This window comes from Ruditapes philippinarum, unplaced genomic scaffold (assembly GCF_026571515.1).
Source record: "Ruditapes philippinarum isolate M1 unplaced genomic scaffold, ASM2657151v2 ctg2350_1_1_1_1, whole genome shotgun sequence".
NCBI classification, from domain to species: domain Eukaryota; kingdom Metazoa; phylum Mollusca; class Bivalvia; order Venerida; family Veneridae; genus Ruditapes; species Ruditapes philippinarum.
Genome location: NW_026853497.1, coordinates 84,719 through 98,875, shown reverse-complemented (window position 1 = coordinate 98,875; position 14,157 = coordinate 84,719). Strand labels below are relative to the sequence as shown.

The 14,157-nt window shown below is 32.7% G+C and overlaps 1 protein-coding gene across 2 annotated transcripts in view; it reads right to left on the bottom strand.

Moving 5' to 3' along the window:
• LOC132737061 (ankyrin repeat domain-containing protein 42-like) overlaps positions 1-12,789 on the bottom strand; it is a 45,847-nt gene extending 33,058 nt beyond the window's left edge. The window contains exons 1-9 of one of the 2 annotated variants that reach the window (XM_060724292.1): positions 12,672-12,789; positions 10,613-10,767; positions 8,183-8,290; positions 5,633-5,752; positions 4,788-4,814; positions 2,182-2,317; positions 1,372-1,572; positions 1,004-1,129; positions 147-326 (exon numbers count right to left, since the gene is read on the bottom strand). In XM_060724292.1, coding sequence (XP_060580275.1) covers positions 147-326; positions 1,004-1,129; positions 1,372-1,572; positions 2,182-2,317; positions 4,788-4,814; positions 5,633-5,752; positions 8,183-8,290; positions 10,613-10,767; positions 12,672-12,678 — 1,060 coding nt within the window. In that variant the 5' untranslated portion in view covers positions 12,679-12,789. The remainder of the gene's footprint in view (positions 1-146; positions 327-1,003; positions 1,130-1,371; positions 1,573-2,181; positions 2,318-4,787; positions 4,815-5,632; positions 5,753-8,182; positions 8,291-10,612; positions 10,768-12,671) is intronic. The other variant, XM_060724293.1, reaches the window with a different exon arrangement.
• Between the last annotated feature and the right edge of the window lie 1,368 nt (positions 12,790-14,157).

Here is a 14,157-nt window from a genome sequence, read left to right as displayed (position 1 = left end):
TAGTAAGGACAAGATTGCTCTTTCACAATTTCCAGATATTCTTATGCCTTAGTCTGTTACTCTGACAGGACTTGTATAAGGGAGAGAACTCAAGAATATAGACAAGTCAACATTACAGAGTTGTCTTTCTTAGTAATTTTACTCACCATCAGCTTCCTCCTGCTCTCCTCTCAAGTATGGATCCCGGCCCAGCAATTTGACACAAGCAAGCTTAGAGAATCGCCGGGCAACATCCCTTGGTGTTTCTCCTGCTTGATTGGTTATTGACATATTTGCTCCCATCTCTATCAGCCATTGTAAAACATGAACATGACCTTGACCTGCGGCTGAAAACATTTGAATAAACTCGGTCTTAAATATATTCCTGGATGTTTTGAAATCACTGATTAAGTAAATGTCATATTTGAACTAACCAGGAAGACTACTGCTTTGATGCATTAAACAAAAAGATTTTGGTTGCCATGGAAACAAGAGTTCTGAATCAAATTACGTGAAACATTTTAGTAGGGCTTCATGAAAGTACATGTATTATCCCTTGCAAGTTTCGTCAATTTTAAAGTGGATTGTTTGTTTTTCTAGCCATATCTTTGCGATTAATCCACCTAATCAAGTTCAGTGGATAATGAATAAGTAATAACCAATTTCTCTAAAAGCAGGGTTGTTTAAATGAAATTATATTTAACCACAACCATACATGTGGACTTTCGATGATCTAGTGGGAGATTTTTCTTCAAAAAGAGGGAGATTTTAGAATTTGCAATAAACAAAGAAGGAAGTTCTGACATCAAAAATAGGGAGATTTCTTTAATTTGTGAAAATGCCCCTTATTTTAAGAAAAATCTTTGAAAATATGGCTGCAGAAAAGGAAGACTCACACTAAAAGTGGGAGAGTTCACATGTATGCACAACACACAGAAATATATCACAAAAAGGTCACCACAAGTGCTTTAGGTTCAGTTCAGTAACGATAAAATATGTTGAATAATGTGAAAAGTTTTCTAACCTTTATGAGCTGGTGTTGAACCTTTATCATCCCTCTCATTGATGTTGACCACTCCATTCTCCACCAACATTCTAAGATGGTCTAAATCTCCACTAAATGCTGCAACATGGGCAGGGAATGCCAGGTCTTGAGGAAATAAAAAAAATTGAATAGTTATTATAATCATTAATAACAATAAACAGCAATCAGTTTTCATAATAAATATTCAAATTTGTTTTTCCTAATTAAAATACTTGATGGAGTTTCAAATATTTGAATATGATTCCCAGTCCTTGAAAATATGACATTAAACAAAGTCAGTGATCATCAAACTGTTCTTCAAACATGTGAACATCTTATCCCACATGAAAACAACATTTTTTTCTTACTTTCTGCCTCTTCAGGATGGTCCCTCTCCCATTCTATTCCATTAATATACTCTATGACATTATCCTTGTAAAATTGATGGGCCAGATCTTTCGGGGTTTCACCCTGATCGTTGCGGGCTCCGAGGATATGTGTAGCACTTATACCCATACTGACAAGGAACTTAAGGCACGGCAGGTGTCCCTCAGCCGCAGCATAGTGAGCTGAAATGGTTTATATAGTTATATATAATAACATTATTAATACTGCTTGTTTGAAATGACCATTTTATTGGCTAAATAAGATGTAATCTTACCTATTTATCATTAGTATTACAAGTTTCTGATGGGATATACCGGATATTATAGTACTGCAAGTTTGTAACGTCGCTTTTCATTGGATAACCGTAATGTTTATATAGTTTTATAAACACAGCTACTGTAGATTTATGAAGAAATGTCACTTTTTTCTCTTAAAAACAGGAAGTTTGCCGTACAATAAATTCGTAATAAATATTCCAGACAGGTTATTATGGCCGTATATAAATGGTTGTTTGCAATATAACCCTTGATATTTACAAACAACCGTTTATATAGGGCCATATAACTTGTCAAAAATCTTTATAACTAATATTATGGCCTAAATGAGATAATAAAGACCCTTGGCACTATATGAGGGTTATATTTATGACAGCAGTTGTACATTAAAATTCTATCTTCGGAAAATAGAAGTCTTTTCAAAAGTTATTATATAAAACCATTGTTGAATGAAAACTTTGATCTTATTTAATAAGACTTCTTATTCCTGAATACAAGGATCTATTATGTTCATACCCGGGGTATTCCCAATATTATCCACTTCATCGATGCTGGCTCCCCATTTATTTAGTAACTGCAAACATCCGAGCCTCCCATGATAACAAGCTGCGTGAACTGGGGTCCAGCCATTTTTATCTGTAGAATTAATATCCTGCAAAAAAAATGACAATTTTTAGTGAGACATTATCTTATGTTGATTAATCTGACCTGAGTGTTCTATATGAAATTAAAAAATCCTCTTACAGGTACATGTTCACTCTCCATAAAGAAAAACTGCACTATCCGGAATCAAATTTATTTTACAAATAAAAAAAAATGATATAAAAGTGTCAGCTGCATTTCAAAAAACCTTTTTTACTGGAAATGACTATTCCAGCAATCATTCTAATTAAAGGGACTCCACTGAGGTAATTAAAAGGCTAAAAACATAACATTTGAATTTCTTACATAAGTGAGCTGGGGCAATTTAAACAGAAATATATTCAAAGATAGTTTAGAAATAATACTTTGCAATAATTTGAAAATCACATTTTCATGTTTTTCTTAGCCCCATTTGAGTGAAAAGCGTTTAAACGCTTAAGTGCGCGAATGATCTGAAATTTTGCACAAATTTCTACATCAAATGGTACATTTATCTGGAAAAAATATTTTCAGTCCCATCATGTTAAAAAACCTCAGTGGAGTCCCTTTAGAGTGATTGCAGTGGAGTCCCAGTACTTTAAGTGTTTCAAATTGACTATGAAATATCACAAACAATGTAATTAAGTTTGCATAGACCTGTGTTCCTAACTTGACCCATAGAATGCAATTTCACAGGTTTTATTGAATTTTAATAATTTTTACAATTTAAAAATTTAAAGTTAATTTACATGTAATGCAAATATTTTATGTGGATTTTAAGATGGGAATCTGAAGTGAGATGCAATGTATAAACGAAGAAAATTTAAAAACTTAATTTATTTTTCTATATGGCTTAAAATTATCAATTTTTTAAGGAAAGGTATTTTAATTTAATATCATAAAGGATTCCAATTTGTCTATATTTAAAACAGCCTTCAGCTTTTATATTTTATTGAAAATGGAAATGTGCATCATATCACTATTAGGCCTTCTTCAAAACAGCGTCCCTAGAGCTATTTATAGTACGCCAGTGACATTCGTTTCTGAAAATTGAACCTAGTTTGTTTTACTAATTTACATATAGAGAGCAGACCGGTAGATAAGAGGAATCAAGGGGTTTCCTTATTGTTTATATATTTTATTGACAGCAGTTTACATTTTCCACCTTAATTCTTTTGACTTGACAATCGGATATGAAAAGATTTATCTAAAAATAACAAGTTTTACCTTAAGAAAAGCTGAAAGCCACTTTAAGTAGTCATGTAAAAAAAAAACTGATTAATGAGAGTAATGTTTCTACCCCTAACCTATTCTATGGTTTAAAACAAATGACACAAACATAAACATTCACACAGATATCATGCTAAACGTAATTATGTGTTATACACAACATACATATACAATGGTCAGTGAAAAATCAAAAATTATCATTCACATGTATTGATGAAAATATCACTTTTAAATCCTTACCCTGTGGGAACCGTAATTGTTAAGCCTTTGCCAACAGTATAAAGCCAGGCTAGCCTGCACAATCCATACAGTCCGACCATGCAGGCTCCAAACTGTTGGCTGACATATTTCAAATTTTCATCCTGATATCCCCAAAATTGATAATGGACAGTTCCAAAAATGGAAGCTAGACAAGTCTATTTATGATAATTAGGGTGTTAAGGGTTATACATGACAAAGACTATGACATCTTGGATTCTCAAAAATGGATTATACCTGGCACTTAGTAATATATTGCTATATAATGATCATGCAACTGACTTGTTGCCACAATCATTGTTAAAAGAAAATGAAAAAGGCACTTTAATGACGGCCTGTCTATACACAAATAAATCTTTGTTGAATTAACAATATTGAATAACCAGACCAAAAATCTACTTGAACCAACACAGCAAATCTAAAATTCATTCTTTTCTTTAAATAGAAAGCCAGAAAAGATTTTGGATTAATTTACATTAAATATGTGTACCCAGTAAAAAACAAAGAGCTGTCCGTATTAGACAGCTCTAATGACTATTCTCAGTGCTTGAAAGTAGGAAAAGGGGCATAACTCTGTACAAAGGTATCTCAGGAGTTATTGGTCCTGTGCCCATCATGTCACAGAGAGCAAGTGTGTGGAATTTTTACCAATTCTCTTCAATTACCTTTGGAGATACTTGCATGCAAAAACTTAGTTTGATGTAATGGCGATGCAGGTTTGAGTACATAATAGCTCTCCCTTACTTTTTCAAATGATAAAACTACTCCAATAGTAAAGTTAACTTTAATCATGGATTTTAAATATGAGGGTTTCAAAATTCATTCTAAAAGTTTGTTGTAACCCTAACGTCAACAAAGCAGACTTTTTGATATTAAAACAGTTTTTATAAACACCATGTGTTACAAAAGCTCACAAAAAATATTATGTTGCCATTCTTTTAAGTTGAACAAGCAAAAACTCATGAAAAAAAACAACATGCTTCTTGGATAACAATCCCAATTAACTGTTTTACCTTTTCTCCATCTTGATTCAAAAATCCCTTCATAATAAAACATTTTCAATTTGTTAAAATCTTTTTACATTTTTACAGTAAGTCCAGATATAAAATTACACTGTAGGATATCAGGTGTCTTAAAAATTTTATTCACATTTTGCAGGTAAAATATTTTCTGTCCTTTTTCATGTGAAAGAATTATAAAAAATTTAACATCTTGCCTAAAGGAATGATAAGTACAATGTATCAATAATAAAATACTGTAAACGTAAGCTGACAAATAGACTGTTAGAGGCTGGGATATTACAACATCCACGGTAAGTAATTCAAAGTTTATTTCAGTAAAGATCAGCAAAAATCTAAAAGAGAAAATTTGTCTTTATACATATTAATGAAATCAATTAAGGGCTTCCATTAGTGGAAGTTTGGGGGTCATTTACTCTTGATTTTGGCTTGTGACTTCATAAATACATTTATAATGCTTTACCTTCTTTATCTATATAATGTGACTTCCAATGTGTCTCTGACTTCCAAATTTGGAATTTAATAAAAGCCCCGAATCAATGAATTAATTGAGCCGCGTCACGACAAAACAAACATAGTGTGTTTGCGACCAGCATGGATCCAGACCAGCCTGCGCATCGGCGCAGTCTGATCAGGATCCATGCTGTTCGCTATCAGTTTCTCTACTTGTAATAGAGTTGGTAAGCGAACAGCATGGATCCTGATCAGACTGCGCAGATGAGCAGGCTGGTCTGGATCCATGCTGGTCACAAACGCACTATGTTGGTTTTGTCGTGACACTGCTCAATTATCTTTTTAAAATAATCTAAAATAAATCATGAACACAGAAGAAGACTTACTGTTCCCGCTCGGAGAATAGTATTCAGTGTAAATGAGTTGCCGTGTGCAGCGGCCAGATGACCTGGTGAACTCCCTCGATGATCCTTGGCACTGAGATTCACGCCATTGTTTGCTAAACCCTAAAATATAAACAATGTTACTATGTATAATATCATTTTGTTTTTTGCTAAACCCTAAAATATCCTATTTACAATATCATTTTAAACAGTGTTGGCAGAACCTCTAGCATGGGTTCGGCTCAGTGGTTTCTTTTACGTCAAAATATTCGGGAAAATTGGATATGTCCAGGGTTAAAGCTAGTTTAAGACACTATTAATGATAATTGCCCTTTAAAAGTTAAAATATATATGCTGAAACATAACTGTAATATTATATGTATTATGTAATATGTATATATGGACTGGTGGTCTGATTATACAATAAACTTCTTGAATTTGAAACATAGGGAGCAAGAACAGTGTTTGGATAGCATATAAAATGCTTATTTGAACATATTAGAAAAAAATTTCTCACTATCACATATTATATAGACTATACTGGGATCCTACATGTTTACCGGACAATCAGTTTACCGGACAAAATCTATTCCTGTCAAATAAGGCTTTATTTTTTGCTTCAATTCAAAAATCATCCGGTCTGAATCGTACACACACTTTCTACTGCAAAGTAAATAACAACAAAACCACTCTCAGGCAAATATTGTTGATTCAGTTCTATTTACTAACATAACCTTTAGTTTACTAGTTATTCCATGACCTGGTCATGCGGGGGAATAATCTGTTCTGCTCATTCCCAAATATTGAGGCCCTTAATGGGTTATTTAACTTATTTTAGATGGATTTTACTTTTAGTTCTTCTCAAAGTTAACTCAGGAGACAATCATAACATATTTTAAGGATAAAAAATAATTTTAAATTTCGTTCAAACAATATCTTGTTGTTGTCTTTTACGAAGAAATGCAAATTAAAAAACATATAAGGAGATGGGTTACGCACATGGGATGAAACTGTACATGAAATGTACAAAAAATAGACTTTATGGCTTTTGCAACATGCTACATGATGATCAAAAGGAAACTGTATGAGAAAGAACAGAATTCCATTTGAATATCAAAATGTGTCATACTTTTAAGGACCATGAAGAATCAATACGTTAATTGAGTTAATAGTGTTTATTTCAATTACACCCCTATATTGGCCTCTTCCTAACAAGCATGGCTGCCGTGTCTATTTTAGTGACATACCGTATAAGTGTTTTTTTCTGCGGGCTCCAAATTCTGCGGTTTTTCCAAATTTTGGCATGTTTTTATTTCTGCGGACTTTATTTCTGCGGCACATTCTTTGGACAAAACATGATTTAAATTCTGCGACTCGTCTTATCAAAGTCTAAGTCACATTACCCTATCTATTATATTTGCATGTACACCTTCGCATTTGTTTATCGTCGTCACCCCACCGCAAAACTGTATAGTAATTACAAACAATAATATTGTTTGCTTGCAAACAAATATAATGCGCAACAATAGAAAGGTATACATCTTTGATCAGCGTGAAGTAACGTGTGAAAAATATACCCCGGTAGTATGATCTTTAATTGAATGAAAATGATAGAAGTTTACCGTATCGTATCAGATGACAATTAAAGTAAACAACGATTATTTAGCAGTATAAGGGTTGGAATGGTTTGAAATATCTTTATTCTTAAATTAGCATAATTAACAATAAGTACATCCTTACAAACACACATTACATACTTAGCCGACAACAATTTTTTACAACTTGAAAACCCGCTAACCGTTATAATTTTTTTGTCGTTATTACATTTGACGAAGCAGGTCACAATGTAGGATACATATCGTAGCAGGTAGGGGAATATTCTGCGGTTTTTATTTCTGCGGTGCCGAAACTGACCGCAGAAAACGCAGAAATAAAGTCACCGCAGAAAAAACCACTTATACGGTACTGGTTTTTTCCAGTATCTTAACATTGCCTTTCAATAGTCGTAGTTTCCTTGCTTAATTTCAATTTAACACTTCAAAATATTTTGAAACACAATGTCCGGTAAATTGAGTTGTCTGGACGATTTTTTCCCTCTTTTAATGCCCTACTTTAAAGACACATTTCTACGGTCAAAAATTAAATTTTATGTTTGATAAAGGAATGTTTACGTATATTAAGAACCCACAATTATTTGGGTAAAATTTCATTCTTTTGTATTATTTTAAATAAAAGTTACAACGAAAAAACATCATATTTTGTCCGGTAATATGTAGGATCCCAGTAATTATATAATCTAGTGTGTTCAGATGTTCAAATAAGTATTTAATATGCTATCCAAACAATGTGCTGGCTCCCTATGTTCTGAAATAGCCCTCCCTCCATTAGGAAATTTGCTAGAAAATTTTAAACTAAAAACTTCTGTTAGATCTTTTTAGTATCTCCTGATGTGTTTTCATTTTTACAATCATCTAGTGTGCTTGCAGCTGGAAGTGTCAACACATGTGACAAACTTTAACATTGTATGATATGACACTGGTACTATCGCGTTACCTGTAGACATGCATCTTGTCCTCTGATTGCTGCAATATGAGCCGGGGTCCAGCCTTTAGGTGTGGTAACTGTGGTATCTGCTCCATGCCACAACAACCAATGTAGGCACTGAAACAAACCAAGTAACAGTAGATCAAACAAGAGCTGTAGGTAGGACAGCACGCTCGACTATTCTAAGTGCTTGATAGTAAAAGAGCTTTGATAATGTTAAATTTTTTAAGTTCACAAAAGGGCTAAATTTTTTTTATAAATTCATGTTATAGGCCTTAGAGAGAGTTTAATTATACAGTATTGGCTTAAATTTTCGGAAGGTAATGTCACAAGGGTGTTTTATTGAGTATAATAATACTAATTACCTATGAATACATAAATTTGACAGAAAAGGTACAATTTAGGCTTGTTATTAAGATGTTTTATCAAGTAAATTACTGCTTTATTATTATGAATGCATTAAATTGTCCCAAAAAAGGCACAAACCCTTCAGTAGTTATTGAGATAACAGCTTACAAGCAAAACTTTACCATGAATTTCTAAGTTGAAAAAGGGGAGAAAAATCAGCCTAAATGCAAGATAGAATTATGGAGCTTTGTCAGTGACCTACAATTATGACCCTAAATGCATATGTGAAGTTTTAAATAAATATCTTTAATAGTTATTGAGATATGTAAAACGTGTATGTAAACATTAACCAAGAGACTAAGTAGAAAAGGGGATATGAATCAGCCTTAATGCAAGATAGAGTTATGGAACTTGGTCAGTGACATACAATTATGACCCTCCAATTATGACCCTAAGTGCATGTGTAAAGTTTCAAGTAAATATCTTTGAATACCTTTAACCTTTAACCACAATTTCTAAGTTTCAAAGGGGCAAATAATTCTGCAAATATTGCAGGCAAAGTTATGCAATTTTGCAAACTGATGTACATTGTTACTATAAAAAAGCATTTTAAATTTCAATTGAATATCTCAAGCAATAATTGAGATATTTGACTTTACAAAAAAACTTTAACCAAAATTTCTAAGTTCCAAAGAGGCATAATTCTGTCAATATTGTAGGCAGAGTTATCCAACTTGTCAATCTGATGTACCTTGTTACTATAAATAAGTATTGTAAGTTTCAATTGAATATCTCAAGAAATAATTGAGATATTTGACTTTACAAAAAACTTTAACCAAAATTTCTAAGTTAAAAAGGGGCATAATTCTGTCAATATTGTAGGCAGAGTTATCCAACTTGTCAATCTGATGTACATTGTTACTATAAATAAGTATTGTAAGTTTCAATTGAATATCTCAAGCAATAATTGAGATATTTGACTTTACAAAAAACTTTAACCAAAATTTCTAAGTTAAAAAGGGGCATAATTCTGTCAATATTGTAGGCAGAGTTATCCAACTTGTCAATCTGATGTACCTTGTTACTATAAATAAGTATTGTAAGTTTCAATTGAATATCTCAAGTAATAAATGAGATATTTGACTTTACAAAAAACTTTAACCAACGCAGACGCCGACGCGGACGCTGACGCCGACGCCGACGCGACTACAATAGCTCTCATATTCTTCGAATAGTCGAGCTAAAAAAGGCAATTTGTTTTACATAAATAACACATGGCTGTCCCATGACTTACTGGGTATTGTCAACCAGAAAACAGAGTATAATACACCAAAGAGCAGAGGTTATTATGCTTGGTCAAAGATTGCCAATATCCACCATCAAGCAGACAGTCAACATGTGCTAGTTATTTCATAACCAAAAACAAATACATTTGCATGCAGTACCTAGAAATAATCCCTGGATCACATAGAGATATTTGACTAGAACACATTATTATTTTTATAATTCTATAAAAGTTTCATATTAAAAGATAATTATGTAAAACATTTTATTAAATGACGAATTACAGGATTTTTTTATGGCTAATAACCTATCTTATTTCACACCTTATATAATATAATAACCAATAAACTGTCAGCTTTTTGAACCATGTGATGTTCAAATAGAAATCATTATTGGACCCAATCCGATCCAATATGGGATATATTTGGACTTGTACAATATTATTTATCTTGCAGATTATATAGTTGATTATCTCAATTTCATACAGAGAACTGTTAAATTATTAACCTTATAAAATAAATCAGCCGCGTCACAACAAAACCAACATAGTGCGTTTGCGACCAGCATAGATCCAGACCAGCCTGCTCATCCGCGAAGTCTGATCAGGATCCATGCTGTTTGCTTACAAACCCTATAGCAAGTAGAGAAACTGATAGTGAACAGCATGGATCCTGATCAGACTGAGCGGATGCGCAGGCTGGTCTGAATCCATGCTGGTCGCAAACCCATTATGTTGGTTTTGTCGTGACGCGGCTCAAATTGAGTTTTACAAACAGTTATAAAATGGGATAATTTACAATTTAATACCTCTAGGGCTCCAACATTACAGGCAGAGTGTAGAGGTGTGAACTTGTCTCGATCATCCACTTCATTTATACTGGCTCCACTTTTAACCATCGTTTCCAAAGCATTGACATCGCCTGAAGCAACTGCTTCATGGATACCCGAATATTTCTTCTGCGCTGTATAAATATACACTTTATTTACTACAGTGACTGATTAAATTAATTAAGTCTTTATTTATAGTATTATATGGATGAAATTAAAAGAACAACTTTCTTTTGTTGTTTTACTACAATTTTGATGCTTTAAAAACATTCTGAATAAATGAATATTTAAGGCCATTATTTTTTGATATTTCGGTTTACAGACCCGCCGACTCTGTATTTTGGGAAAATGAAAAAAAAAAAAAAAAAATCTGCCCCCAAAAAAATTCTGTGTTGTCTTGAAATAGGCTGCTAATAATACGACTTGTCAAAGAAATGTCGTGGTAAGTATTTTAATTAACTGTTAAACCTACCACATGCCAGACTATTTTACCTACGATTTATACACGCAACCGGTTATCTTTACTTGAGAATAGCCTGTCGTCTGCTAGTTGGGCAAAGTGTTTATTGGTGTATTATGAAAGAATGTCTGTAAAATGGGGTCAAGCCATTCTCACAGAATTATAATTAGGACTTGATCATATTTCATCAATGCATTGAAGGTCGAAATGTGTAAAAATGTATAACAACCAAACAACCAAACAAACAAAAAAAAAACACGCCAAATTTCGTAAGCAATTACATTCAAGGACAGAGCGAGAGAAATCTGCTGTTATGACAAGATCAGTATTTTCAGATTTAACAAAAAAATTAGTCTTTAAAAGCAGATTCAATACAGGTTTCAAACAAACAAAATAAAAAAAAAATGCCCGCACTTACTTTAAATAGATTTTTATGTCAAAAATTGACCCGCTAATTATCCGATAAAAATATTTTCACAATGGGCAAAATTGAACATGACTTTGTGTAATCTTTTCTTGACAGTTTTTTTAACATCTGATCTTTAAAGAAATGAGTGCAAGTCAGCTGATTTTCGGCACCTTTGATGATTCAGATTACACAGCAGTGTGTAAACATCAAAGAATGACAGATTCTTTTGAAGAGCTCGCTCGCCACTTGTCATAAGTCATTGTGTGTAGATTTCATGTGTGTTTTTAAACAATGGCAATATGAGCAAAAGTTTTTTTTTTGTGTATTTAAACAATCTTTGGAATAGACAATCGGCGATGTTTTTAATTTCATTGCTCTAGTAAGTACTATGTATATGTATGCACCACATTTATAGTTATGAAAACTTTTTTTTTTTTTTTCCCGCCGCCGACCCTACCTTTTTTTGGAAAAAATCAGTAAACCAAAATATAAAAAAAAATTGGCCTAATTTATCAAAAAACAAAACAAATGGGAGCGGCCATGTACAGGTATTTTCCCTCACTACCAGTACAGACTTTTACTAGAAATATGCCCAGCCCTAAAGCTGGGTTTAATTAATTCTGGGGACTTTTGATTCTTTGATGTGAGAGAGCTAACAAGCTTGCTTATGGTAATAAGATGCCTGAAATTATGCATGGCCTGAAGTCTTCCTCCACCTTTTAAGTTAAAAAATTTGCAATGACTATTTATCTATCTATCCCAAATACTGCCAACCATCCTCAAAGATGCCAATTTACAGGCAGGAATATCTGATCAGCTGATGTCTTAGAAAATGGTGTAAGAGAAGTAAAAACCTTGCAAAAAGGGAGCTCAATCTTAACAGTATAAAATATGAATATATATTCATAAACAATGCATTACATCACTAACTTTCACAACTTAAAGACCACAGGCTCATTTACAAAATACTGGGGAAAATGGTTTATCTGGGTCGAAAAACATCTGGAACGAACCACTGACTGTTTTCCTTTTATAGGATATCTAGATCGAATTTAGAAAAAAATGTCTAATACATAATACTTTTCATATCAATTGCTATTTTTCTTTTATTTATACATATTCTGACGGCCAGGAAAATATGGAAATTGTGCAAAATATAGAAAAAATACCTGGCATAGTGCTCGTTGCCAACAATTTGTTTACACCTGTATCATGTATACAACGGCAAATTTGATTGGCCGATCCAAAATATCGATATGTGCATAAATACCGAAAAGGACATTTAGCTTTAACAAAGAAAACGGAAAGATATACGAAAAGGACATTTAAATACGAAAAAGACAAGCTGTTCAGAGTATTTTCTGATATATCTTGTGACAAATTATATAAAAAAATTACTCAGACACTCACAAAGTTTTGAAACCTCCTGATTACTAGGCGGACACTATTTAACCAGGTTACTGAAGATTTATAACAGTCAACTGTTGGAAAGGGCCTATTTCTACAACCACCCAGACACTTGGGGTGTGGAGCTCAAAATGCCTTAAAATCCAAATAGAATGTGTATTTGTCAATCCAAGCACAGATATTTATCATATACATGTATCATCAAAACTTAATATAAGCTGTTTTGAAAAAAAATCATATTTCAATGTCTACAGTATAATATTAACCTTTAATACCAATTTACAAACTAATAAAAACTTATAAACAACTATTCTCAGCTTGCCACTTGTTACTTAATTTCTAAAAATACTGCATGCTCATGTACTTTACCTTTCCCTTTAAGACTTTTTTGTCCTTCACTTTCTATTTCTTTCCTGTGGTTCACTGCTAGTAAATATTCTTCCTGCTCACAAGTGACAATTATATAGAAGCATTGTCATTAATTTTTTTAACCTCTAAAACATTTTTTTACTCAATTTAAAACTTCCCAGACCAGGGCTTGTCAGCCTCAGACCTCCTGGTTAACAGATGGACACTAAATAACCATAAATAAAATAATTACATTTTTAAATTGAAACTGGAGTTGATTTCTATATTCAAACTAAGTTACATTACTAAATAATTAACCATGTCACTTACTATTGAACTAACAGCAAGGTTATTGAAAGTGGCCTTGTATCACTGCAATAAATGTATATTGATAGCAATTATATACGATGTACAGTAAGTTGTAACATTTAATACATATAATAGCTCGCAACTATGGTAATAAAAGTGATGATGTCAAAATAAAGTTAAAAATAACTTAATATAATATATAAGGTAGTCACTGTGGTGTAGTGGTTAGCATACTGGACCAATATTCCAAAGACCCGTGGGTCTCAGTGCCAGCTGCAGCATGCCGACTTTTTGTATTATATCTGTAAATACCTTTTTGGAAATCTGCTATTAGAAGAAACTAAGCTGTGCTGTATATATTGATAGCCTGTATACTGTGAGGTTTTGAACTCAATGACATCTGTAAATACAGCCTTGTTTTCAAGCTTGACATTTCATAATCCAAAATTTCCTTCTCAGTTATACTGACATGCTGATTATAACTTTGAAATGCAAGAATAGTGTGAACATAAAAGACATCTTTTGATTATCGAGGAAAACATTAACCCAGCCAAATAGGCTTACTCTATAAATTTATTATCTATACTTCAT